The sequence below is a fragment of the Zonotrichia leucophrys genome, chromosome 2 (genome assembly GCF_028769735.1).
Source record: "Zonotrichia leucophrys gambelii isolate GWCS_2022_RI chromosome 2, RI_Zleu_2.0, whole genome shotgun sequence".
In the NCBI taxonomy this organism is placed as follows: domain Eukaryota; kingdom Metazoa; phylum Chordata; class Aves; order Passeriformes; family Passerellidae; genus Zonotrichia; species Zonotrichia leucophrys.
Genome location: NC_088171.1, coordinates 113821097 through 113847965, shown reverse-complemented (window position 1 = coordinate 113847965; position 26869 = coordinate 113821097). Strand labels below are relative to the sequence as shown.

The 26869-nt window shown below is 36.8% G+C and overlaps 1 protein-coding gene across 2 annotated transcripts; it reads left to right on the top strand.

Annotated features, from left to right (window-relative positions):
• TCEA1 (transcription elongation factor A1) lies at positions 1-26669 on the top strand. Of its 2 annotated transcripts, none has more exons than XM_064706099.1 (10): positions 1-131; positions 5956-6018; positions 9720-9825; positions 17619-17706; positions 18734-18882; positions 20740-20796; positions 21659-21813; positions 23174-23320; positions 24243-24314; positions 25377-26669. In XM_064706099.1, exons 1-10 carry the CDS (start codon positions 63-65, stop codon positions 25383-25385), a joined length of 915 nt encoding a protein of 304 aa, XP_064562169.1. In that variant the 5' UTR covers positions 1-62; the 3' UTR covers positions 25386-26669. The 2 variants fall into 2 exon arrangements, with proteins under 2 accessions (XP_064562169.1, XP_064562170.1); XM_064706100.1 differs by lacking the exon at positions 1-131 and adding an exon at positions 335-682.
• Positions 26670-26869: the final 200 nt, after the last annotated feature.

Sequence of the window (26869 nt, the reverse complement as noted above, 5' to 3'; positions counted from 1 at the left end):
GCCTGCCTCCCGCGGCCGGCGCTCGACGCGCGCTGCCTGGCGCCGCCCGGGCCGCCGCCGCCATGGCCACGGAGGACGAGATCATCCGCATCGCCAAGAAGATGGACAAGATGGTGCAGAAGAAGAACGCGGTGAGCGCCGGGACGGGACGGGGCGGGAGGCGGATCGGCGGCGGCGCCGCGGGCCCCGGCGCGGCCCTGGCCGGCGCCGCGCTCCCTCCTTCCCGCGGGCGCGGGGCCTGTCCCTTCCCGCCGCCGCGCTCCCCGCGCTGCCCGGCGGCCTCGGCGCTTCCCGCGCCGCCCCGCGGGGCCGCGGCGCCTCCCCCGGCCCCGGCAGAGGAGGGGGCACGGCAGCCGGTCCTGCTCCGCCGCGGGGCGGCCCCGCCGCCCTCGCCGCAGCGCCTTGGGCCGAGAGGAGGTTCCCGCCCGGGCACTGGCCCGGGCTGGGAGCGGCTGCGCGCTCGCTTCCTGCCCGCTGGAACCGCGGGGCTGGCTTGGCGGGGAAGGGAAACCTGTCACCCTCTGGAACCCTGCGGAGATGGCCCCCTGTGCATGGGGTGTTGTCGCTTTTAGCGTGAGAGCTGGAGTTTTGGGTGGGATGTAAAAACTCAGATGTGAGTGAAGAGCCCAAACCCAGCTGCGGCAGGGCCAGAGTTGAGTGGGTAAACTTCACAAAGAATAACGTAAGCCTTTCTTCTTCTTCTTCTTCTTTTTTTTTTTTGTTATTTTTTTTCTTTTTAACCTGCAACACTTCTAGTTGTGTTTATTAATCTGGAGAATAACTCGTGCCTCAGAACGGATGAAGAATGTAGTTAGGCAGGATTCAATTGGCTTAGCTCAAGTGTTATTGTCATGTATGCCCTGCATAAAGAACTGAGGTAGCATATGGTGGTTATACGGTGCCTGCAAACACATCAAAGTAAGTAAAATCAGAGTGTAGAGCAACAGCCAGATAACTGATCCTGGTTATACATAAAATAGCATGCAAGTAAGTAGCCAACTTTGTGTACTATTTCTTTAACAGGTGGTTACATTGTTATTCTCTGGAAATTTGTGCTTGTATATGTGATTGTTGTTCTTCCTGCAAGAAACTATTATATACATAACATTAAAAGGTTTTTTCCTAAATGTAATGATAGTGCATTAAAAGCTTAGTAACAGTAATATTTCTGAACTCAACACTGTGCACTTTATAGAAGTAATTTTGTTGTTGCTTAATGCTGGAGAGTATAAAGAGCATTATTAATAATATTTGCATATTTATGGAAATACTGACTGTATTAAACCAAGGAGATTTGTTTAGTTCAGAATACAAACAAATTCATTGTAAGTACACACAAGCCATGCTTCAATCTGGGATGTTCCATAATATGGCATGGTTTAACTCTGATATATTTGAACTCTCAAAGGATACATTGTGGCAGCAAGACCCTTGTCTAGAAGAAAGAATGTTTTATAACTGGCATTTATTAATTCCATTATTTTTCCCTCTTTATTTTTATTTCTGTTCCCCATGCATTTAAGCACAAAAGCATTTGCTGTCTCACTTTGTTTAAAACTGAAGTAGTGGCTCTTTCCTACAAGCTGTTGAAAGGGTGAAGACTTACTGCCTGAAATGCTTTAATATCAAGGTCATGGGGCTGATAAAGGGCAGCCAGCTCCATTTTATTTGTAAAACTTCTGATAACAGAAAGAAAATAACCTCTCACAGGTAGCATGAAAGTGACTGTTGTTTCTGGGGAGCAGCCATACTAGGGATGCTGCAGGTGACCACAGGGTATTTCTTTGTGATCTGAGATGCTTAGGAGTTTGGATGAAATTCCTAACAGCAGCTGGGAACATGTATTTACTCTCTAGCACATGTGTAACATGATTGACTCTCAGAGCTCTGGGGAGCGCTGCGGTGACTCCTTGGGGTCAGCGTAGGTGTGACGGCTGAGCACAGCTGGCACAGCTGGGCCGGGCTGTGCCTGGCTGGAGCCAGAGCTGGAGCTTGGCTTTCACCTCTGTCCAGCAGTGAGAGCCAGGAGTGAGAGGGAGGGAGCACCAAAGGCTTTGGGCTTTAGTGCTGTGTTGAAAGCGAGCTCCTTCAGTCAGGCTCCTTGCTGCACACGAGTGGCTCCTTTGTTGGGCTGATGTTTTCTCAGTGAGCTGCGCTGTGGCCAGGAGTGGGGATCTGACAGTTTGTCCAAAGCACGTGTGTGTGGCATGATAAAAACCCTTAGTGGCATCAAAGGAGAGAATGTGCTTTAGTATTCAAACCAGGAGATGTCTCTCTAAGTCTTTGTCATTTACAAGGTATTTCTTTATTGCACAAAGTGATTTCCTATCTAATTCTGCCCTGTAGTTAAAATGCTAACTTTAGCAAAATTATTAAGGTCGCCTCTATGAAGAGGTACTTTATTCTCTCACAGAGATGAAGGAGAATTGATAAATGCATTCTTACACAAGTACCCACTGAATAATGATACTCTTGACAGCCCCTTGTGTTCCTTTCTCCATTTTTACTCATCAAGAACAGGTATTTGGTCTGTGTCTTTGAATGAGAATTATTTGATGAGACACATTAATAATAAAAGAAAGAAAAAAAAGGTTTGATACTTGCTCTCTCTGAAGCTGTCAAGAGTCAGATGACAAGAAATGTTTAATCTCTCATACAGATGATGACTGGCTTGTGGCAAAGCACTCTGTGACATGTCTTTTGATGAGTTAAAAGGGCAGGCCATGCAGACACTCTTTCTGAGTCAGACTCTTGGTGATTTGCCTTGACTAAGGACTTAATTGTAGCTGTGCACATTTCATAACTATTTTAGTGAAATGATATATTTCACTAAAAATATATCAAAATATATCAATATATTTCACAAAAATATATCATAATGCACAGTGCATTAAATACTAAATCATTATTTTCTCCTTCTTTTGTTTTGAAGGAGGAAGTAATGATTTAGCATTTAATGTACTGTGCCATATGCATTTCTGCCATTGTTTCAAATTGAAATAGATACCACTCCTCCTTCAGAACTGTGATTGGATTAAAACCTGTAGTGCCTTCCTTTGAGCTTCTGTTGTATGTAAGTACACCTTTCTTTCATTAAGCTGCTTAATGAATAGCTATTAAAACTAAGGCTGCACCCATGGATAAAAAAAAATCAAGAATGCTTGAGTAAATTTAGAGAAGAAAATAAAATTGTCTGTGTTATTAAATGTATACTCCTTTAAGTAGAACAAAATTATGACTGGATAGTTCTGCTGTCTTCAAAAATGTGCTTCATTTTCTGTTGCCTGAAGCAGCTTTTAAAACATGACTATAGAATAGCATTCTGTGCTGTTGTGGTCTGACCAACTGAAAGAAGCTGAGAGGAGTAATCTACTGAGTCTGTAATATAATCTACTGAGTCTGTATGAAGCAGACTTCTGTTAATTGACAAAGTAAATTGAAAGCCAGCTAGCTTAGGAGAATGGGACATAGCCTTTCATTTTCTATAAAATTATAGAAATGCCTTTAAAAGAGGGTTTATAACAATGGTCTTAATGATTGGAAGGTTTTTTGAACACAGAGGTCTTACATTAGGAGAAAAGTAATTACAAGTTATGCTGTGCAACTTCCACTCTAGTTTTGAGATACAGGGAGCATTTTACTTTATGCTAAGAAAAGTGATTATGCAAAGCTATTTAGTTTAAAACCAATTTAAATTAAATTTTAAAGCATCTAATTAATGGTGCACAGTATAATTGGTTAGAGAAGTGAAGGCTTAGAAAGGATTAGTGCATTATCAATTTTGGTAATTTGGTACAGAAACCGGCATAAAATATAGATAACATCTGTTAAACTGCTGGTTTTTGGTTGGATTTGGCTTTTTGGTTTTTTGTTTGTGGGGGTTTTGGTGGGGTTTTTTTGTTCTTGTTTGTTTGTGGGATTTTTGTTTGTTTGTTTGCTTGGTTTTTTGTTTGTTTTCTGTTTTTGTTTTTTTAAATTTGCTGCATGTCAACCTGCTATGTATCATGTTGCTAGTATTGGAAAACATTTAGTCTGGGAATAATAAATTTGTTTTCACGCGTGCAGTTAGGAAGGGCTATAACAGGCAAAGGAATTTTGACTAGGCTGTATTTCTAAGATGAAGAGAATGCTACTTTGCATTACAGTGATACTTTCATATTGAATTTGCAGACTATAATCAGCTGTGTTAATTTTAAAATTACATGCTGTGTACAGTGTGCTAATAACTTAATTAGTTTGGAGGCAAGTTTTATTGGATTATATTTATTGAAATGGCATATTGACTTCTGTCATGAGTTTTGTTTTGGCTAAGAAAATGTTCTTGAATTTGATTTTGTTTTATAGCAGTGAAGATAATTAATTTGCTTTATTTGGATCTGTGTTTGCACAGAAGAAACCACGCTTATGGCTGTTGAGAGAAAGATATGGTTTAGTATGCCAACTCAATTTAGCACCTGAAAACATTGTGACATTTCTCAGTCTTGCATCATTGCTGCTAAAATTCTGTGGTTAAGACTGGAGAAGTTTTGTATAACATGAATAAAAGTTAAATGGAACTTTTACTATCATAGGAAAATACTAAAACTTTAGCTTTATATGTTAATTGAATTTATGTGAGGTGGGATTTGGTGAAATGTTTGGGTTTGGAGGTTTCTTTGGTCAGAAGTGTTTGAAAAACAAAGGTTGTAGCCAACATTTGAAGGTGTCCAAAGCTGAGGGTTTTTAAATGTGACACCAAAGTTCCACTTCCATCTTTCTCAACCTCCTGGTGGCTGTTTATCTTTAGTGGTTAAAGTGTAAGACTGCAGTTGCAGCAGAATATTTTAAGTTTCCTTGTAACGGGTGTTACAATAGAAGTTGATTAGGGAGAATTTGAAAAGCAAGCAAAATGCCAAATAAAATAGGATGAGTTAAGAGGTAAGGAAAGAAGAGTGAATTAAATTCCACAGATTTGCAAATGGAAATTTTGTGGGATTTCTTTCCAAACCTTATGAATTAAAAGAAAAAAAAAAAAAAAGGTAATGAACTGAGCCTGAGTGAACTGAAGGGCCTCTTGGATGCACAGGCAGTTGTTGCCTCCCTTCTGCTCATAGCTTCCAGGTTCAGCACCACGTGCACTTGAATAACAGCCAAATCAATTCAGCCTTTGGGAGGTTTGTGTGGGCTGACAGCCCATGTGCACAGTCAGAAGTGGATGGTGCAGAGCTTTGCTGAAGTAGAGTTGGTAAATCATCAAGGTTGGAGAGGTTAAAGAGAATTACAGAGCTCACATTTATGCAAACTTTTTTAAAGTAAGGCCTATATTGCTAAAGAATGAATTGTTGAAGTAGCTGGGTATAGACTTTGTTAACATCTAGTAGTGCAATGTCTGGACTTGAATCATCTGTCTAGAGAGCTGCTTACACAGAATTAATTAGTACTTTTCCTAACAGTTTTAGCAGGGGAAAAAGAAAAACCCACAATGTGTGGCTTTACCACATCACCACAAATACAGTTAGGAATGATGTCTGTGTATGTTTTTATATGTATGTGCATTAGTGATGGACTGGGCAGAGCTTCTCAACTCCAAGTTCTTGTCCTAAAACTGATGTGCTTGTTCTGAACTGAAAATTGCTGCTGTTGTCTGGGTTGTTTCTGATGCTGTTAAGCAAAGCACCCTTGAAGATGTGTATTGGTTAAGTAGTAATTGACAGAATGCTTTGATTGTCATTTGAGTTACATGGGGTAAAACTCCCCTAGTCTTGAGTGAATACTTTGATTTCCAGGTTAAGGCCTGTTCCTGCTTAGAGTTTGTGAAGTGGACCATTCCTTATTCTAGTTCTGTGGATAAATTGAGAACTCTTGGTTTGAACCCAGTGTGTGACCCTGAAGGCAGACAAGATTATATTATTGATATTTTATTTGGAGTTCCTGATTACTACTAAGTTGACTTTTTATTTTCTTTCTTTTTTTTAGGCTGGAGCTCTTGATTTGTTGAAGGAGCTTAAGAATATTCCCATGACCCTTGAGTTACTACAGGTATGATTTTCTTATTGTTGTTGTGTTGCAAATGTTAACTCCCTAATGAAGAAAGTGGAGCCAGAAGATTTGAAAGGAGGTTACACTATTGAGATGGATTCCTAAGTTCAAAGTCCTTGGGAGCATTGGTTTTGTTACATGGTAATCTAGCCTCACTTCACCTGATGTAGCACACTTATCTTAAGTATTTTCTTCCAACAGCAAACTGTTAAAGCTTATCTTTCTGATTAAGTTGAGAGTTGTAAATTTTGTCATGGACAAGGGAAAAGAGCTGCTTACAAATTTATCAGACATGGAATTTTACCAGACATTTTCACTCTTAACACAAATCAGTGTGTTTCCTTCCTCTTGAAGGAGAATGCACCTGATTATATCTGATACCGTCTTTTCTTTTGTAGTTAGTTCTGGTTTTGCCTTGTGAGGAGAAACATAGTTGATACATTTTAGGCAAGTTGTATTTGACACACACTCCGTGTTCCCCCTCCCTCATTCTGAGTAATGTATTTCTTAAGGTAATTATACTCCTCTTTTACTCTCCTGTGATGGAGGGGTACAATCTCTCCCACTTGCATGGATACTCTCACTAATGTTGCTTAGACTGACATATTTAACAATATTTTATATATTATTTGTAAATTCTTTCAAAAAATCAACTTGGTCAACTGTGCTTACATGTCAAGTTTCAGAGCTTTTAATGTAATTCATCAGTGAGCAACTTTTGTTCCAAACTAGCCTGACGTTCCCTATCTGTGAAAATTTTAAATTTCAGTTAAATCTGAGACCTGATTTGCTGCAGTAGCCACTTAAATTGGAGGAGACTGAAAAGGGTCATGAGCGTGCCAGTGTCAGGAAGGGTGATGATCATGAGATAGTGGAGGCACTGTCTTCCTCTGTGCTGATCAAGACTTCTGACAATTGTGTTTGAATTGATGAAATGAAGAATAAAAGTGAAAAGTGTACTTCCATACCCATTTTTAAGAAGCTTTGAAAGCTGGCTACATTGAGAAAAGCTCTGCTAGCTCTGTTATTCCTGTGTAATAAGAGAGGTGATGATTTTTTGTGTAATACCACTGCTACCTCAGCCTGAAATAATTAGGTCCTCTGATGAGTTTCACGGGTATGTGCAATAGGAAGGTGCATATTAGTAGTCTGGACTTGTAGTGGTGTCTTTTGTCTTTCTTGCCACATTTATTTTCACAGAAAGCTGAAGTGATTGCAGGCAATAATACCACTGTGTCACATCTGATGAGTTTTATGTAAGCAAGCTGATCCTTGCTCAGCTAGGCAGGGAGCCAGTAGGCTTCCTCACACAGTTTATCCAGTGGTCTGACTTGCAAATCTGTTTAGCAGCTTCAGAGCATTAAAGGCATCGTGTCCCTGGTGCTAATTGTGGTTAGTGCAGAGCTAAATAGTGAGTGAGTGACACAGTCAGGCTTTATTTTCACAAACAGGTTTTACAGGAAGTTACTCACACCTGTGCAGAACTAGGCTGTGATGCGCAGCCCTTGTTAATGGCTTTAGAGCAGTTCACTGGCAAGAAACCCAGGGGTGGTTATTCTTCAGTGGTTGGTTTGGCTCTGCTTTGGTCTGTGCTCAGCAGTTCTCTGTCCTCATACACTTAGAGTTCAAAGCTGGAAGCAGGTCTGCTTCCTTTGGTGGTTGCTCTCCCTCCCCAGCTGTGTTCCTTACATTTTTGCATTTGTTCTGGTTTAGAGAGCACCCGCTGCCCCCATGTGCTCTGCTTTGTGTTCAGTCATAGGTTACTTGTGCTCACTACTACTTGCACCTACTGAGGGCTGCTGGCCAAAGCTTGAGTGCTTCAGGGTGAAAACAGCTGTCTTATGCTGTCTTTGACTGTCTTTACTCTGAAAGCAGATGAAAAGTGCTCTAGAACTTAAAGTGGGGAAGAATGAAAATACTGGAGTTTTGCACTTAACAGTGGCAACAGACTGGACGACTAAGGAAATTTCAAATACTGTCAGCTGGTTTTGGTTTGTCACTAAAACATAGTAATTTTGAGAATATAACACTGATCTTTTGTGACTATCTGTGCCAGTTAGAAGGCAGGTAAATTAGTAGATCATTACTTCCTCTCTTCAGGTAGACACAATCTAGTGCTCTATAAAAGCAAACAGATGAGCTGTTTTTATGTGCTGCTTTAAGAAAGCTGGCAGTTCAGAAAGGTCCCATAAACTGTCCCTCTTGTGTGATCAGAAGAAGAAATTTTTCTCGTTAGCTCTGGGTTTTACTTGAGTTTTTGGGTTTTACTTAGCTAAGTAAGTGTGTAAGTTTGTGTGTTTTCCCTTTGCTGATGAGCATAGGCTGTCGTTGTGCCCAGCTATTAATGGAGGGTTGGGTTTTTTAGTAGATACATTTTTCTCATCCAGATGTGGTGTTTTATGGATTTTCAAGGACATGGTTTTTTTTACTGTCTGAACATACTGTTGAGATTTAAGTGTTCAAAATATCAAGAAAATGGGCAGTACCATTAATGTGGGTGAGCGGAGTCCATCTTGGAGCATTTTAGTTACAGGTGAGTAACTCTTTGGTTTTTTTCATTCAAAATGCATTTTTAGAGCTGATGCTTAGGCCTAAGGTTATTTAATGTGTTCCCTCGGCTGACATAGCTATGGATTATTTCAGTATGTTTCCAGTCATTTAGCACATCCATGGTGCCTCAAAAAGTGTTGTTTGTGTTGTAAGAAGTAATTTACAGGAACAAATAATTTCCATTTTTAGCAAGCCACAAAGATATAAATTTTCCTTTTAAGAAGAAAGAAGTTAATGATGATCTACTGCAAAAGTGAGTAGAGTAACTTATATTTAGTGAGTCCTGTAAATGGCAATGCAACAAAACTGAACATCTTAACAGCAAATAAAAAAAAAAAATTGGTTATCAGTCAGAATACAAAAAGATAAGAATTTAACAGTATAAATAAGGATTTTATTATTTCCTCTTGTGAAGCTAAAAAGGTGGAAATTTTCTCCTTGTTACATGTGCACATTAGCCATAAATCTTCTAAAATGTTACTGTTGAGCTATATTTATGTCCTTACCTTCTGAGTCTTGAAAGGTGTGAGTTGTAACTTACTCTCATGTTCGCTCTGTAGGTGGCAGTAGTGGCAAAGGCTTAAAGCTTGTCACGGTCTTGGCCTTTTCAGAAATACAGGATAGCTCATTCTTTAAAATCTTAAACACAGAGAGTTCTGCTTCTGTCTACAGTCAGAACTCTCTGTGCTAATGATTCTAAACAATCTCAGTATCACCAAAATTTTTAGGTACCTAAACCATGCTTGCTCCCAGCTGGGTATTACAGCTTTTTACACAGCCACTAAATGGGAATTCTGAGTGTGATGTCAATGAAGAAGTCAGCAAGCTTCTTATAGTGCTGAAATATAACTACAGTCCTTAACCCTTGTGCCCACAATCACTGCCCACCCCTCCCCAGATTTTTGTGATGAAGACAGATGGTAATACCGTTGTATTTCTGTTTAAAATGTCCACGTTATTGAAATAATTTTCCTAAAGGCTTGCAGTATTTTGTCCTGAGAATCACAAGAAAAAAGGAAACAAACCCACCACAAAAGAAAAAGAAAAAAGATACTGCAAAAATTAATGTCAAAGTACAAGTTTATCTTTATTTATTTGTTAAATTGTTTTCCTGTCACTTGTGGTAATGTATATTTCCATTTCTTTTGCAGTCTACCAGAATTGGAATGTCAGTGAATGCAATACGCAAGCAAAGCACAGATGAAGAGGTTACATCTTTAGCAAAATCTCTTATCAAGTCTTGGAAGAAGCTGTTAGGTATGGCAACAGAAACATCCCTGCTCTTGCATGTTTTAACTCTGTGCAGCCTTGGTGCTCATCATTGGCACTGCCTTGCTTTAGACATATTTGTGCTTTTGTGTGAATGTTGAAACTTCCGGTGCTGGTGTAATTGGTTTTTTAGTCTTTGACTGTCCCCAGGCCATTACTGTGAGAGTGTGTGCAGAGAAACAGTTAATGTATTTAATTGGGGCTGGCAGGCAGCAGGAAGTCAGCTTCTCTGATGTGATTAATTTCTGAAGTCTCATTGCCTGCAGTTGAGCTGGAGTGCCTGTACTGAGCACTAACAAACTTCTAACAAACTGTTTTCTTCATCAAATATAACAAGTACTCTGAAGAACTGGTGCAAAATCTCATGTGAGAGTGTGGAGGCTTTGATGTTTGGTTATGAAGAGAAAAAGACATTAAAATGTTAAAATCTCATAGAACTTACAGGTAGTGAGGAACAGAGCTGCACTTTCTAAAACTAAAACCTTAATGATTTTAAACAGCTTACTAATTAGCAACCTAACACTTTTTGTTTAATTTCCCTTAAAGCAATTAATAAGCTTAAAACCTTTCTGTTAGGGTTTTATTCAAGGGTATTTGGTAGTACTTAATATATCTGAAAACACTTAAATCTCAGAATATGTCCAGATATTTTTGTTCATACACTATGGTACGCTCTGTTTTGTTTCTTTGTATGTAAGCTTAGGTAAATTAAGATTTTTTAAGCTTAGAATTTTAAAATAGAAAATAATTTATTTAATGATTTAAATATTTACCATTCTGTCTGGAAAAATATGCCAAATACCAGGAGAATGTAATTCCCCTACCATTTGAACTCAGCTTCATTTTTATCAGTTGTGAAGTGTTTTATCAGATACATTATTACTGTCTTGTAAATGATATAGAAAATACTCTGACTTTCTAGAAATGGACAACTTGTCAGAACCTTAAACTTTGATGCTCTAGTAAGAAAAAACAGTCTCTACAGCAAACTTTTTAAAGCTACCTTAAAGACTTTTAACCTACCTAATAATGATGTTAGTTTTAGTAGTTAAAATTGGATGATACTATACATGCTGATAAAACACCTTAAAATTAATAATGACCTTAATATTAAAAGTAAATGCATATACAGGATCTTAGTGTAGGATCTGATCAGAGATAACTGGTAAATAGTGAAAGTAATACACTTTTTATTTTTAAAATTAAATCTGGAAGTCCAACTTTATTAAATCAGTATATAAAAGTAGTAAGGTATATAAGCGGAGAAATTGACTTGTATATTAGCATCAGTTACTCTAAAGACTTCTAAAAGTAGCTGCTGGATTGAGTGATTTAGCTCTCAATTATTAAAAGTTGTTAGTCTAAGTTTTAAAAACAAATCCCTATCAGTATTTGGTGAAAGTTTTTTTTTTGTTCTTGAAAGTTTAAATTTTTAGAACTGCCACTTAGCTTAGACAGCATAGTATAGGAGATACTCTCATTTCCAGGGGAATTCTCACTGGGAGTGTGCTCAGATGCCGCTCTCCTTGGGGAGGGGGAGATCTGCCTGATTATTGCTGTCCTTTGACCTAAGGATTTGCCATTTTTTTGTTGAGACACTAAAAATAATTGTCTCATTTTTTTGATGCTTGAGTTCCTTAAGTCAGTCAAAATTGTCTTAATACATTGTGACTTAAAGTTTACTGGTGTTCAAACATTGTGAAACTTGGGGAGTGTCACTCCTGCCTGGAGGGTTTCCATGCTGGAGTAGTCTGGGTAAGAATGTGATGCCTGAAGGTCACAGCAGGTCAGTCTGGTTGTAGGCTGCTGTGCAAAGGAGAGCTCCTGACTTCCCTTCTGCCTCTTTGCTCCCTCCTGTGTTACAACTAGTGCTGGAGTGGCTCTCCAGAAGACCAGAGCTGGGAACTGACCAGTTGGAAACTAATTGTTTTGTTCATTTCTTCAGGCTTGAAATTTCAACTATGACTTTTTGGTCCAGCCTGTTTGCAGTTGCTGTTTCCTGCACAGGGATTGTAGCAGTAACAAACAGCTGGGGCAAGTGGACCTTCCCCTTTTGTAGCTTGCTGGATTCAGATTGTTTTAACACAGTTGGGAGACTCTAACTAAGGCATTTTGCATGAGGTGAAGTCAAACATGTGAGGAGCTGGAAAGCAAATAAGAAATATTTGGCATTTATCAGAACTGAGTATTTCTTGAGGCAGTGGGTATGTGGGTATGGGTATGACCTTCGTTCATATGGTAATTTTTGTTGCACAACAGATATTATTGTGTGTCATTATTGTGCCAGCTCTAGTATAATTGTGGTAATGCACTTACTACATAAAATCAAGTGAATCCTGAAAATACAGCACTGCTTACATTCAAAACTTCGGTAGTTAAATTTTCCTTGGTTGTAATGTCGATCTTATAATAAAGCATAGTAAGGCAAATGTTTTGCCTTTTTTGTCACTGCTCAGTAACTCATTAGAACATAAAGTTTCATAACTGTGAAAGATAGGGTATAAGTATGGGTGGGAATCTTACAAAGTACTCTTATTCTGTTTTATCATTAGTTTTGACTTTCTTGGAAGAATGCGCAATACCGTATGTTGAGCTGCTTGAGAAATCAGTTTCGATTATGCTGTTTATAGTGCATGTAAAATGGTATGGAGCAGAGATGGCAGCAGAAGCGGACAGCTGTTAATCGTACCAAGCATTGTACTCAGAGCTCTGAAGTCTTTGTGAGTTATTTTTATAAATGACATTTTGAATTTAGGCAAGAATTGTTCACTGTTCAGGCTGCATGTAATGTTTCAGTTCATTGCTATCAGAATTTAGTTTTTAGGAATGCATGGGATACATGAGTACAAATCAAAGTGAGTTGTGAATCACCAGATCTTTGTGGCTTGACTTGAGCCTTCCCAGATTTTTTTCTCCAAGCATTTTTTGGAGGGTTCAGAAGCTGTGCAGCAGAGGGCTTGTGACCATCTGAAGTGACTCACTGGGTGAGCCACAGTGCAAGGTCTCTTTCAGATACTTTCTGAAAGTTAAACTATACTGCAGAGATGGTGACAATTTGCATAAGGAGCTAAATTCAGCTCTTAGAATAAAATTGCTGTTCAGTTATAACATGGGATTTACCAATAATGATTGTTTTGCCAAGTAGCTGAATATACAGAGAGTATGCTGTGCAGATAATGAATCTATGCACATTGAATATACAGAGAGTATGCTGTGCAGATAATGAATCTATGCATACTCTTTTGGGTTGTCAGGAGTGTTTCTTATGTTAGAAAAGTAACAAAAATTCCTTAAGGGGTATAACCCTCACAATAAATAATTACTTGCTGAAGTGAAGAGTGTACAGTGAAAAAGAATGTCTAGACCTGTAGGTAAAATTTCCTCCAGTAACTTTATATACTGAACTGAAAATGCAGAGGCATGGCACAGTATTCTTAACATCAGGTGATAATCTGTTGCCAGTATTGAAAACTTAAAGGGAGGCCACAAACATTTTGAAATGCCTGTTTCAAAGAAGGGCATGCCTAAATAATTTTATTTTAAAAGATAAGTTTAAGTGTTTAAGTGTTAATAACACCAATCAGGCATCATGGAAGTATTTTACTAAGATTACTTTGCTCACAAAATCCTTTGTTATTTCAAACCTGGATTTGATTCTCCTGGAGCCAGCAGATGCAGTCTAGGACTATTTTACAGGTATGTTAATGCTGTCATAAGTGTTGTTCAAGGACATCTCAAAGCCTACTGGCTTTGTTAAAAAAAAAAAAAATGTTCCTGGCAAAGCAAGTTCTTAAATTAGAGTCTAATAGCATTTACAAATATTATTTACTTTTGATAAGAAGAGTACGTATCTTTATAAGACATCAAGCAGAATCAAGTGCAAAACCAATTTCAATAGTTTCATTTTCATATCGAGTATGAGCTGTAGAAATTACCCCTTGTGAATTGTATATTTGGAACTGTTCATGTACTGTTAGTAGGTCTGTAATTTGTTAAGCTAGTAAATGGAGAGATAACAACACACAATGCATTATACTATATAGAAGAAAAACACACAGTGAATATGTCCATGTGTCATGGTCTTTTGACACTGATGATAAAAAAATCTTTAGCAAACAGTTCATAATTTCGTTGTTTATTTATGGACTTCTAGATATTCCTCCTTCCAGAGCTACTACTGAAAAGAGACTTTTACTGATCTTATCTTCATGCCTTACCACGTCTTGTAGAGGAATTGCTGACAAGTGTAGCTGCTTGTGCATCTCAAGACTATTTGGTCAGAATCTGGAAAATGGAGCCTAAATAATTATTGCGTGTCAAGATCATTGTTGAATTAATAATTATGTAATTTGGTACCTGTTCTCTTATCTCTTTCTTTTCACTTATTTAAACTGAATTCTCAGAAAAATTTCCAAGTTCTGGTAGTGATTCCTGAGTAGGCAACACACGATATCCCTCTAAATTAAATTTTCATGTGCTTCCAGGTAATAACTAGCCCCCTTTCATTAATGTTTCTGGGGAAATTTTTTACTTTAATATTTTTCTTAATCTGAAGTTAGATTTATAAATGAATAACATTTCATCTTTATATTTTCTGGTTTTTTTTCTTTTTGCTAGCAAATGTCTAGTGTTGGCTCATAACATAGTTAGAAAAATCTAAGAGAAAGCTATTAATGGCTTCTAACATTCAGATTAATTATGTTATCTGGCTGTATCTTTAAAATTTCTGGTTTGATAACACAAACACTGTTATGTCTTATTTGACCCTGGAGAGATTTTTCACTGGAGAAGCTTCAGATATCTTTCAAATTAATTACAAGTCCCAGGTAGAAACTGCAGTGCCATTGTTAAATTTTGAATGTCTTATTCCAATGACTAATAGTCTATTCTTGTTACTACCATGTTCTTTGTATTTTAAAGAAGAAGTATTAATATAAATTAGCTTCTCTTATAAAAAACCAAAGCTTTGAGATTTTTATGGGTGCCTGAAGATGCAGTAGCTAAAACTGCGAAGTTACATTTTTCAGTCCTAAAATTGGTGACAATTCCCACTTGTTTCTGAAGACAAATTTGGTACGTTTGAATAGCTGTATGGAGTTGCAAAAAGGAACTGCACAACTTGTAGTTCGTAGTGTATAAATATTTATAATGTTCTGTAGACTTCCTGAGGTGAATCGCATTGGAATTTTTAAAGACATTTCACAGAAGGGCCATTTTTTTCCACCTTACTTTGTTAAAGTTTCTGTGGTTGTTCATAGTTCCCATTAGATGTCATCCTTCCTCTATATTAGAGTCTGGTCATTGAATGTAAAATAAGCTAATTAGTAGGGACTTTTAATTTTTAAGGATAATTTTTCTATCCCCAGTGGATAGGTGAAATGCTGCCTAGCAGGCTGTTAATTGCACTCAGTTCTTTTGTCAATACAGTATTTCAGTAAAACAAGATATCCTCATTACTGTGTGAGTTTAAAGATGGAAAGCATCTCTTCTAGTGCTTTCCAATGTATGAGCCATAAAGTGACTTAAACACTTAGGATAATATTAACTTTATTTTCAGCTTTTTGAAACTAGATTAAACAGAAACTCTTAAGTGATTAAAGAAGCTCTAGTTTTGAAGACATACTTGCTAAAGATGTCCAGTTTCAGCTGCTCAAGTCTGACCTTGATTTGAGACATCCTTGCATAGACTGCAGCTTAGGAGGAGCCGTGCTTTATCTGTGTGCCTTGTGTGCATCCTGCCCTCCATAAGGGAAAGAAGCCATTGGGGTATTGGCAGGTGTTGGCAAGTGCCTGCCCTTGGTGAAATGGTGCTGGGCTCAATGGAAGTGTTTGATAAGAGAGATCTGGGTGCCAGCTGTGTGGCTCTGTGTGCATAATAAGCAGGAGATACACAAGTCAGACCTGAATTTGACAACTTGTGTGCCAGAAAAAAATGTGTGGGTAAATGGGCTGAAGCACAGCTCTTGCTTTGCAGGACTTGAGCTGTACTTCAAGATACCTGTTTGATCTACTGGTTTGTCTTAAAGCCTCTGACAAAAATAAGCATGTACTTAAAATGTTATAAAGTTAAATAAAATTGTATGCATATTTGGAACATCTTTAAAGATTATATCATGTAATCAGTTGTTGCCATAGAGAGCGAGTATGCATGTTAAAAATGGGAGTTGTTTTCTTTCTCTTAGTGCACTTCAGTTGTCATAGCAGAGAACTCATGTGATCCATTCAGTTTATAGTCTTGTTTGCTTTCTTAGTGAAATTCTTTTTATAAACAGAAGTTGTTAAATTGGTCTCTTTATTAGAATTTTTTAAATAGCATTTTCAGCTTATTAAAGATGATCACCGAGTGCATCATCTGTGTTTAATTGTCTTTTTTTTCCTAAGTGAAATTTCTCACAGATGGAATACAACATTGCAAACAGTGGGTGAGCTCTTGAAGGCTGGAGAAATACTCTGGAGAAGTATCTGTGTGCATCTCCTTATAGATGCAGCTGGAGACAGGATAGTAGATTGGTGCCTGGTTTGATCCAGTACTACTGTCTCTGCTCTCCTTTTATGATGATTTTTTTTAACAAAGTGGTACTTCTTTGGATAAATTCCTGAACTCACAGGTTAAGGAAAGGATCAAAATTATGTTCAGTTTTTTGTTCCTATAAAAATAAAGCCAGTACAGTTATTTTCTGCACTATAAAAATCAAATTTAAAAGCTTGGTATTTGAAGAGACCCAGATTTGTGTTATGTACAACCAAGTTTCTCTGAGAAGCACAGGGATGGGGTTTCCTGTGGAAATAAGGACACTTTTAGATGCTTAAACAAGGATTTATAGGCTTAGTTCAGGACATCTTTGTTGGCAAGACTGAGCCCTAACAGATTTCCCTCCTTTTCTTGTCCTGTTTTTATTAAATTTTAAAGTTTGTAATATATGCTTATTCCAGTAATACAGTCTACGAATTTAGAAGTGTAATAGCAGCTTTATAAGGGCTGTGGAAAAGAAATTCACGAAATCTGTCAATCAGTGATGCCAATCTCACTAGGCTTTCTCTGTAGGCAGTAGAGAGCCATCCTTTCTAGAGAACAAATCAAAGCAGGCACTCAATTTAGCCATTCTGAAATCCTCTTTACAATGGAAGGGTGTATGCATTTTTGCTGTGCTAGAGTTAAATGTTGTGATTGCTCTTTTCTATAAAGACTTTTGTCCTTATTCTGTATAAAATTGTAGTGAAACGTAACCTGTATAGGAATGGCAGATTCAAATAAATTTAAATACTGAGGCAAGTAATTTAAGAGCTATCACAGAAAATACTATCTGTGTGTCTGGAAAACTCCTTTGAGAATATGAAAGTGACTTTATATTTTGCCAACTATGCTCTCTTCCACAATATAATTAAAAAGAATGGCATGTATGTAGTAGGAACTTAATTATATAAGCATGGAAGACAAATTCCAGAGACTTGTTACAATACCTGGGAAGTTACTGTCTACCTAATGCAGGAGTGTTGGAAAAAATGAATCATAAATGTCTATGTTTCCATCATGTCTTCACTGCAGTTTAAGCAGATGCTGGACTTGACTCAAAGCATCTGAAGTGTTGTCATGTTTTCTATTTCCTGCATTGGGAGGGTGTTGGGAAGTGGAAGGCTGTACTGCAAGAGAAGGTCAAAGCTGAGAGTGGGAGATGATAGCATTTCTAACTGATTCAGGAAAAATCATGATATTTTATCACTGCTTTAAATCAGTTACTATTTCTGGGTAGAAGAGAGTTTCTCATGTTTTGTATTTCCAGATGGACCTTCAACTGATAAAGATTCTGACGAAAAGAAGAAGGAGCCTGCATCTTCCTCACAGAACAGTCCTGATGCCAGAGAAGAAAGGTGCTTAATTCTCAATGGCTGTGCAGATAGACTCACTCAGTATAAATTAACATTAAACTATTTGGTCTGAATTGGTAATGTTAGAGACAGCTGCCATGTTCTTTTCTGAAAGATAGAGTTGTACAAGAAAGAGTGTGTTGTTGGGGAAGTAAACTGTGCTACTGTAGACATGAAAAAAACCCCAAAAAACATAGGTCAAGATATGGCCAGACAAGTTTTGTTTATCCATCTGTTGCGTCTGTCAAATACTCTGCCCTCTCTTGGTACTAGCACCCAGCTTTGAGAATTGTAAAACAACTTTCTCTGCTTTGTGCTAATTGCATATGCTTCTTTTGTGTGTTAGCTTTTAAATTTAATAAACATTCTGTACTTTTTTTGGTAAACACAGAGTATGTTACCAGAAAAATAAGCCTGCATTAATGTCACTGCAGGAGCTAAAAAACATTTACAAAAGAGTATTTGCAAGCCCATTTCTTCTATACATTTCTGACTTCAGTGATCTCTTTTCAGCAGCCATTTTAAAATTGAAGTTTAACCTCTAACTGTATGTCCAGATGGAAGATGAAAACTTGGTTTGCAGTTTGCAAAACTACATAAATTGTGGGGGGTTTTTTGTGACCATGGCACCCCTTCAGTACAGTAAGCAGATTGAGTGCAAGGCATGCAGAGTGAATGTTGGTGTGATGTATCGTCACTGTTTCTTAAAGTAAAGGTCTGTGGGAGGAAAAAAGGTTTCATGTTAATGTAAAGAACTGAGAATTAAAGCTTCTGTGCCATATAATGGAATGAAATACCTGCTGTGTCTCTATTGTGTGAAATACCCTAGTGAATAGTCTAAAGACACTTTAAAAATTGTAGTGACTCTAGAGCTATAAATAACTTTTTTAAAAGGTGGCTTGTGTTCTTGTTTTGGAATACCATTAAATGGATGTAGCAAAAGACCCGTATTTTGCCCAGAAACAAAGTTATTTGAAGGGGGAAAAAAGGAAAAAACATTAATATTGGTTTTCATTTTGCCTTTTTTTAGCAGTTCAAGTAGCAATTCCAGCAGCAGGAAGGAGGAGGGTAGTGCTCCCTCAAATTCTTTCATCCCTTCTTTTCCCCGGGCTCCAAGCACTTCAGACTCTGTACGAGTGAAATGTAGAGAAATGCTCTCTGCAGCTCTCAGAACAGGAGGTGAGCTTTGTAGACTACATTTTCAAGTTTAACTATTTCCTTCCTTTCTATTTCTGTCTTTCCCACTCTACTTTTTCTCCTACCCTGTAGGGAAGAATAAACCCTGTCTGCATTCATTTGTGTGTGTAGACCCATAAACCAGTTCACCCAAGGTGCAAGTAATGAGTAACTTTCATGGCATGGGGATGCTTCAAAATGCATTTTTGTTGCTGCTAATTCATGACATTTTGTGGCTCAGTTCATCTGATACATTGCCAACAGGGGATCTTGTTTTCAGGAATGTTATTGCCTCCTTAATGCTTCATTTGAATCTTCTTGTAGAGGCTGCTATTTTTTTTTTGTCTCAGTCTTTTTGACAGAGAGGTGTGACTACATGCAAGACTGCCTTGCACCAGAGGTCCTGGGAACCTTCAGGTTTTAGTTTTTTAAAGCTCTCTTTCTATTTTGATTTATTCTTGACATTTCATTAAGATAGCTTGCAATAATAGAGTCTTGCATTGCTCTTAACCTCATGCCTTTGGGGGATCTGTAAATTCCTTGATTGTTCTGGGATTTTTTCTTTTCATCTCTCATATACACTTGGGTGTCTTTAAACTGACAAATTAAATTATTTGCTAGATAAGGAGCAAACTGAAAGCTGGACTTTTCGGAATTACCTGATTTTTTCTGGTGCATCCTTATCTTTGTCAAAATTATGACCCAGCTCCTGTTTCTCTGTTCTTAGCTTAGTGTAACTTGGCCCAGTGTAAGTAGACTTCTGAATCATCTGTGCTTACTTTCTTCACTCTTTTATTCTTTCTTTTGATTCATAGAAATTCAGGTATAGAGAATAAGCAAGGCTGACTAAAGACCATGGATTAGTTACCATCTGGATATATAGTTCATGGACTTCTTTTGGGACCAGACAGTCACATACAGCATCTTAGTATTCATAATTCTATGTAGTCTTCATTTTAAATAGTTTTCCAGAAATCTTTTTTGCTGTGTTGCTTTCTACAGTGCATGTAAACTGATGATCCATGAGGTTAAAAAATAAGGTTATTTTATTATTTTATGACCTTTGGTATGAGGTCAAAGGATAAATGATGTTAGGGTTACTCACTGAAATATAACCATGATGAAATGAGGCAAACATTATATGCATTTTGTTTTTAAGCTGTCTTGGAAAGGAAGATGTCTTTGTGGGGAAGCATTTTCGTCAGAAACAGTAAACAGTTATCTTGAGACATTTTAGTTCAAGTGTTTTACTGCCTTCAAGACTGCTGTGGTCTATTTCTTCTAAATTATGTCTTTTATGACGCATCTCTGCTTTGCATTTTAAAAAAATCTAATAATTGTTTGTTATTTAAAAATCTAAGATTGTTTGTTATTTAATTACCATGTTTCTAATGAAATCTTTCTCTTCCATGCTTGCAAAACATTTATTTGCTTATTCTTGTATTGTATGGACCAAAACAATTGATTAAACACAATATAAAATGTTTCCATTTTATAATAGTTTGTTCTATGCACAGGCTGTGGAGATGGGAGAGATGCCAAGCCCATTGGAATATTTTACATTTTTCTGTATAACAGTGGATTTGGTCCTATTTGTGCTTGCAACTAGGTACCAGAAGTTATTTGGTTTTTAAAAGTTTTTGACTCTTTTAAACTTCTTTTCTCCTTCTTTTGCTTACTTGTGTTCTTCCAAGTAATAAATTTTGAAAGGTTAAGTACATAGTAAATTAAAATTACGTATACAACAAGAAGACTCACTGCAAGTGTTTTATAATTTGCTGAGTTTCAGTGTTCTGGAAATGTAGGGATCTCAAGGATATAGAGTCAGGTTGCTAATATTTTATCATTTGTTTTCCTCAGATGATTACATTGCTATTGGTGCTGATGAAGAAGAGCTGGGTTCTCAAATTGAAGAAGATATCCTTTGTTGTATATGTGTGCTCTAGAGTGGGAGTATTTTTGAAAAACACATTAATTTTCAAATTAATTAACTTGATCTATATATTGAGTGTTTTTATATTTCATATAAAACAAAAGTGGTAACTGGGTTCAACACATCAGTACATAAATTTAGTGTTCAAAAAATCAGCCCAACCTAAATGATTTGCCTTAAAATATGTAGGAATGCATGTAGGTGAGTGTGTGTGGGTTCTTTTCAGCTCAATATGTTTTCCTTGTAACAGCAATATTATATCTTACTGAAGCATTCTTACATAAAATGCTGGGCTCTTCTATGCTATTTTAAAATCTTTTCTTGTTAACAGTCTTAATCATTTTCTAGTGTCTTTGTTTAATTTTCTACAAGTTTATTTCTAAATGAATTCCCGGTTCTCAGAAGGTGATTCTGGTACCATTGTTTGAATCATTCCAGAACAGAGGTCTGGGCTTCTTTTTTTAACAAAAAAATTTGTGTGAGTGAGCTGTCATTGTTTGAATATTTCATTCAGAAATTAATTAATTCTCAGGATGAAATCAAGAAACTGGACATAAAGTTATGGGGGACTTTTCACAATTACAGTTGAGGTCCTGCTACCCAAAAATTCATATTTCACTGGCCCTGTACTAAACTATGATTAGGCTTCTGAAGGTTGTGAATTCTGCTGTGTTGAACAGGAAAGTAGCTGTTGGTTGGGGTGGGAGGAGGACTTTATGGACAGTGGAGAAGTGCATTGGTTTAGAGCTTGCCCCCCAGAATGAATCCTTTCTAATACTCTGTTTTACTTGTTAATGTTTTACTCTATTTGACTTATCCATGTTTTGTTCCTTAAATCCAAAGCACCTATTTTTCAAGAATTAAAAAATACTGATATGAAATACAAAAATAGGGTACGAAGTAGGATAGCGAATCTCAAGGATGCAAAGAACCCTAACCTAAGGAAAAATGTATTATGTGGAAACATTCCTCCTGACAAATTTGCTAAAATGACAGCAGAGGTAAGTAAAGCACAGGTCTTGAACTATTCCCCTCTTAGACTTACACCCTGGCCTGTATTTATTAAGCATAAAAGTAATTTGTGTAAGCTGGCGTACTTCTGAACGACTGTGGCTTGCAGAATCTGAATTACAGGGCTGTGTTGGTGGAGAGGGCATGAAAGTCTCTTTAAAAGTCAAAATAGATCTAAAAATTCAAATGAAAAATGAGATTTTATGGGAGAGAGAAATGAAAGCACATCTTGTTAAACATCTTTTTTCAGTTCTATAGTTCTGCTTCTATGTGTTAGATTCTGCCCCCTCAAATGAAAATATAAAGGAGTGTCTTGGAGACTGAGAGAAATTAGTTGTGGTCAACTAATGAAAATTGTGACTAACTTTATTCCAAAAGAAAGTTGTGCTGGGCTTTTTTGATGGTTGATTTTTTTAACTATAGCTTTACATAAAGGTTAGGCTCAACAGAGGCTGGTGAAAGAATGTGTAAGAAAAGCAAGTTGTACCTTCAGTATGTGTTTTGATTTTCTTTGTTCTACATATTTAGAACAAACTTATATTTTGTCCTGTCCAGTGCAGATTCTTTGTTTGATTAATGTTTTGGATTGAAATGTCAAATGGCTAAAACCCCCTTAGTGTTAAGATTACTTCTTAACAATAGTGAAAGAGCACTGATACAAGATTTTCATTCCACATCTACATGGGATGGTGAATAAAATTGTATTGAAGAAAAATGTAACAAATTGGTTTTGCTGTGCACACTTGATTACTAGACCGTGTGGAGATCTTCTGCACTAAAACTATTTTAAAGGAAAAAGAAAATGGGCAATTCTGAACTCTTTGCTTAGTGTTTAGAAACGAAGTTAATATGATTTTTGGTGACATATGGTAAATTATGGCTCTACTGTATTTATCAGTACAAATATAGAAGTCAAAAAAATGTAAATTTTTTCCTGTAATAAATGTTTCATAGGTCATTGAGATAATCATCCAAGGGTCTAACCTAGGGACAGCATCTTTTTTGCCTCTTTGGAGAACTTCTAAGTCTTCTACCTTGCCTCACTTACATTTCTGAACTTCAGAAGTGTATTTGCATAGAAATGTTTCTAGATGCTTGATGTTGTAACTTGTACTTTTTTTTTCCTATCTGTGTTAAAAAAGAGAACATTTTTAACTTCTTGTAGCTTCTGTGCTGTGAAATAGCCCAGCTTCAGTCTTGTAAAATTAAAAATGTGTAGAATCACATTGCCCTTCAACAGAGTCGTTGTTCATGGATTCTAAATAAAAAATTGTATTGGCTTGCACAGTGGTAACTTGTTTTAAAGCTAAAACTCTCTAGTAAACTCTGTCTGCTCTTTGTCCTTTGTAGGAAATGGCAAGTGATGAGCTGAAAGAAATGCGCAAAAATCTGACCAAAGAAGCTATCAGAGAGCACCAGATGGCTAAAACAGGAGGTACCCAAACTGATCTGTTTACATGTGGCAAGTGCAAAAAGAAGAACTGTACATACACCCAGGTGCGTGGTTATTCCGACTCTTGGTTTTCCTTTTTCAAACCTTAAGTCCTATATAAAGATTGTCAGAGAAAAAAAAATGGAATTGCAAAATGAACTTCCAGCAAAATGTTGACAACTTACAAAACGTTAAGGTAGCTGGATCTACTTAGTTGTGCTTATGTAAAGCAAGTTTGTTGTATTTATTTGCCAAACTTTATGTAGATCCAAGCTGAGTATCTGTATAGACTGAAACTTCAGTTTCTTTGCAATGCTGAATTCTTGATAATTCTTAATGCATCATATTCATAAAGGTTTTATGTGGAGGAGAGATACTGTTTTTAATGTGTTGTGTGTAAGCTTATTTTTACAGAGGGACTAAGTAGCAGAAAATTATATGTATGTATATGCACATGTATATTTATATATATATTTAATGTACCATTTGACTAACACGAGACCCTGATTTGCATTCATTTCTACAACCACAGAAAGGGTGCTTTAATTGGCTTAACTGTGCTTCAGGGAATGTCATTTTCATCATAGGATCAGCTGCATTTATATTTTGTACTGTTCATCAGATGCTTTAAATAGCAAGTTGGTTTTCAGTCATAAGACTTTTAAGCCTTTGCATTGGTAAATGTATGTGAAGTGTACTGGCCACTGTACTTTTAGTGCAGAATCTTCTCCTAGAAATACATGCACAGTTTCAGTGCAGAAATTGGTATTTTAGTGCTACTGAATCTCTCAAAATCCAAGTTTATCATGGCTTTATAGCAAGGCAAAAAGCCCAGTTGCAGTTGATACATAAAGTTAACTTGTATTTTTATGCCAATTTGTTTCCTTAATGTTAAACTTTGATTTAAACAGTTACATTGAACACACACTAACAAAAATTGAAGATACTAATTTTCCTTTTCCGCTCTGGCTCTTGCCTTTGCCAAAGGTTCAAACCCGCAGTGCTGATGAACCCATGACAACGTTTGTTGTCTGTAATGAATGTGGAAACAGATGGAAGGTAAGACTGTTAGACTGCTCTGCATATTTGATAGCAGGCAGCCAGCCTCTGTGCTTAATTTGGGTTTACAGTAAATGTGACAAACCACTTTCTGTTGACTTTTGGTTACTTCTTAACCCATTAATGATATTACATCTTGAGATTGCAAAATAGCTTTAAATTAGAAATGTATTTTTGAATGAAGATATGAGATCTCTCTAGAAGGTTGGTGGCAAAGGGGGAGAGAAGACAGGACTTAGTCCTTGCAACATTTAGTTACAATACTGCTTTGCCATGGGAAGTGGTGACAAGCTAGTCACCGTTTTCTCTTTCTTCACCCAAAGTTCTTTTAACTGGTTTTAAACTGTGCTTTGGTGAGTGTAACAGGCCTTTTTTAGACCTTTTGTTGTTATTGTTTTTTCTGGTTTTTTGCTATTCTGAAAAGAAGAAGCAATAGAAAAGAGAGATGGCTGCTGCTGTATTCCTGTACCAGGATAAGTGTAAGGCAGTGATAACTTAATGGAATCTTTTTTTTAAGTTTGGGAAACAGGACTTTATAAAGCTTCTGAGAAACAATGGTAGTTCAATAAAACAGAGAAAGACTGAAATGAAGGCTTGTAAAATTTACAGTTTAAGGTGTGATCACATGCCATAGGAAGCATGATAACCTCATTCTGTTATTTTTCTATGTTAAGAATGCTGCAGCTCTGCAGGGCCATGCCACGGTGTACGTTAAGATTTCCACATAAAAAAACATTTTATGTATCTTGGTTTACATAGCTTATTGCTGAATATTGTTCATATATAGGCTCTGAGATATCTAAATAATATGTATAAAGCTTAGAAATCGTTTGATGGAATTGTTTGCAGTAACTGGAAAAGTATATTTGTCCTTAAAACCTTATGTAAGATTGCAGTTACAGAAGTGTCTGTATACAGATGCCTGAAGGAATGGTTAAAATATAAGTGCTTTAATTAGTAATTTCCATATCCTAAGTATGGTGTTGTATTTCTGTTTATTCTTGTAGAGGTTTAGAACTAAGATGTATAAAGATCTCATGAAGCATTATTTTCTTTTGACAGTTCTGTTAGAAGAAGAAATTGTCAAGACATCTGGACCAGTATGAACAAGGATTTTGTAATTAGCTTTAAAAACTAGACTAAGCATTTAGCTTCCTGCAAATGAGAGGGTTTTTTGGTTTTTCTTTTCTTTTTATTTCAAAGCAGCATACATGCCTCAAGTTAGCCTTTGTTTTGACACAACCATCATTTCCTTAAATGCCTTCCTATAGCTGATAGTCAGTAGGGTCAGGTTCCTCAATTGTATGGTGAATTTTAAAATATTTTTTCATTTTTATAAGTAAGTTGACATTAAACTTTTACCAGTTAAACATTTTGGTAATTGTCTTGTTTTTTTCTAACTATGTGAATAATGTACTGTATTTTTTGTGGTCTGAAATATACACGCTCCTCCTGTGTGTATTTTGCCTCTCCACATGTGCTCGGTTGTAAGAATGAAATTTGTTTCTCTCTGCTCTGTTCACTTTGCTTTGCAAGCAGAAAAGGTATATAAGTTCCTCATAAAGTTAAGCTCAGTTGTTAACTAATACACAATTTAATTAACTCTTTACTTTGTGTGTTCTTTCTGGACTAGGACTAAATTTGCAGTCATGGGGTTTGAATATTTGTTATGGATATGATGACCTCTTTTGCAGTGGTTGGTTAAGCTTGTTTATGTAACCAGTTTTGATCAATGCGATATATTTTATTGCCCAAAGCATGTATTTTACCTTCTGTCAGCAGGCATTATTCCTAAGAATGTCCTAAAATAGTGGTTAAATCTGATTTGAGTGTTCAGTCTTGCTTAATGTACTTGACAACCAACTTGGGCTTAGACTTTGTAAATAAGCAAAGGCATTGTGTTGTAGGCTATCCTAATAACACCAGCTAAGCAATTAATTACATTAAACTGGCTGGGGAGATAATACTATACTCCCTTCATTTAAATGGCATTGATTTTGTTCATGAAATGATTTTCTGAAATGTAGGGTATCCGGTGCCCATCATAGACCTGCAAGCGGGAATAAATTATTAAAATTATGATCTTTTCCATATGAGAAATTATATAAATGCTGCATTTTTAGAATTTGCTTTTTAGCAGTGCATGTTTAGAATTATTTGCAAATGTGTTTTCAAGAAAAATCATGTCAACATCTTTAGAAGAGATTAAATTCATTAAATCTAATTTTATATTACTTAATTTGTTAGAGTTTGGGGCTGAGGAGGTCTATTTTGGCACTGTATAAATTATTCATGAGGGAATGGGAAGAGTATGCACAGCTCCTGGAAAATAAATTCCTTGAATGTAAAGGAAAACCAAGTTTTTCTATGTTGAATGTTTTTTGTGTGATAGTGGCAACTGTAACAAATGAGTTGGAAATAGTATGATGACACTTGAACTTTGGGAGACAAGAACTGTTTGGTTAATACTTGATACAGCAAGCTTTTCCAGTCAGCTTATGCAAGGAAGTGTGGCTTTTCTGCTGAAGGGTAAAAATTATTAAAATAGAAGAAGT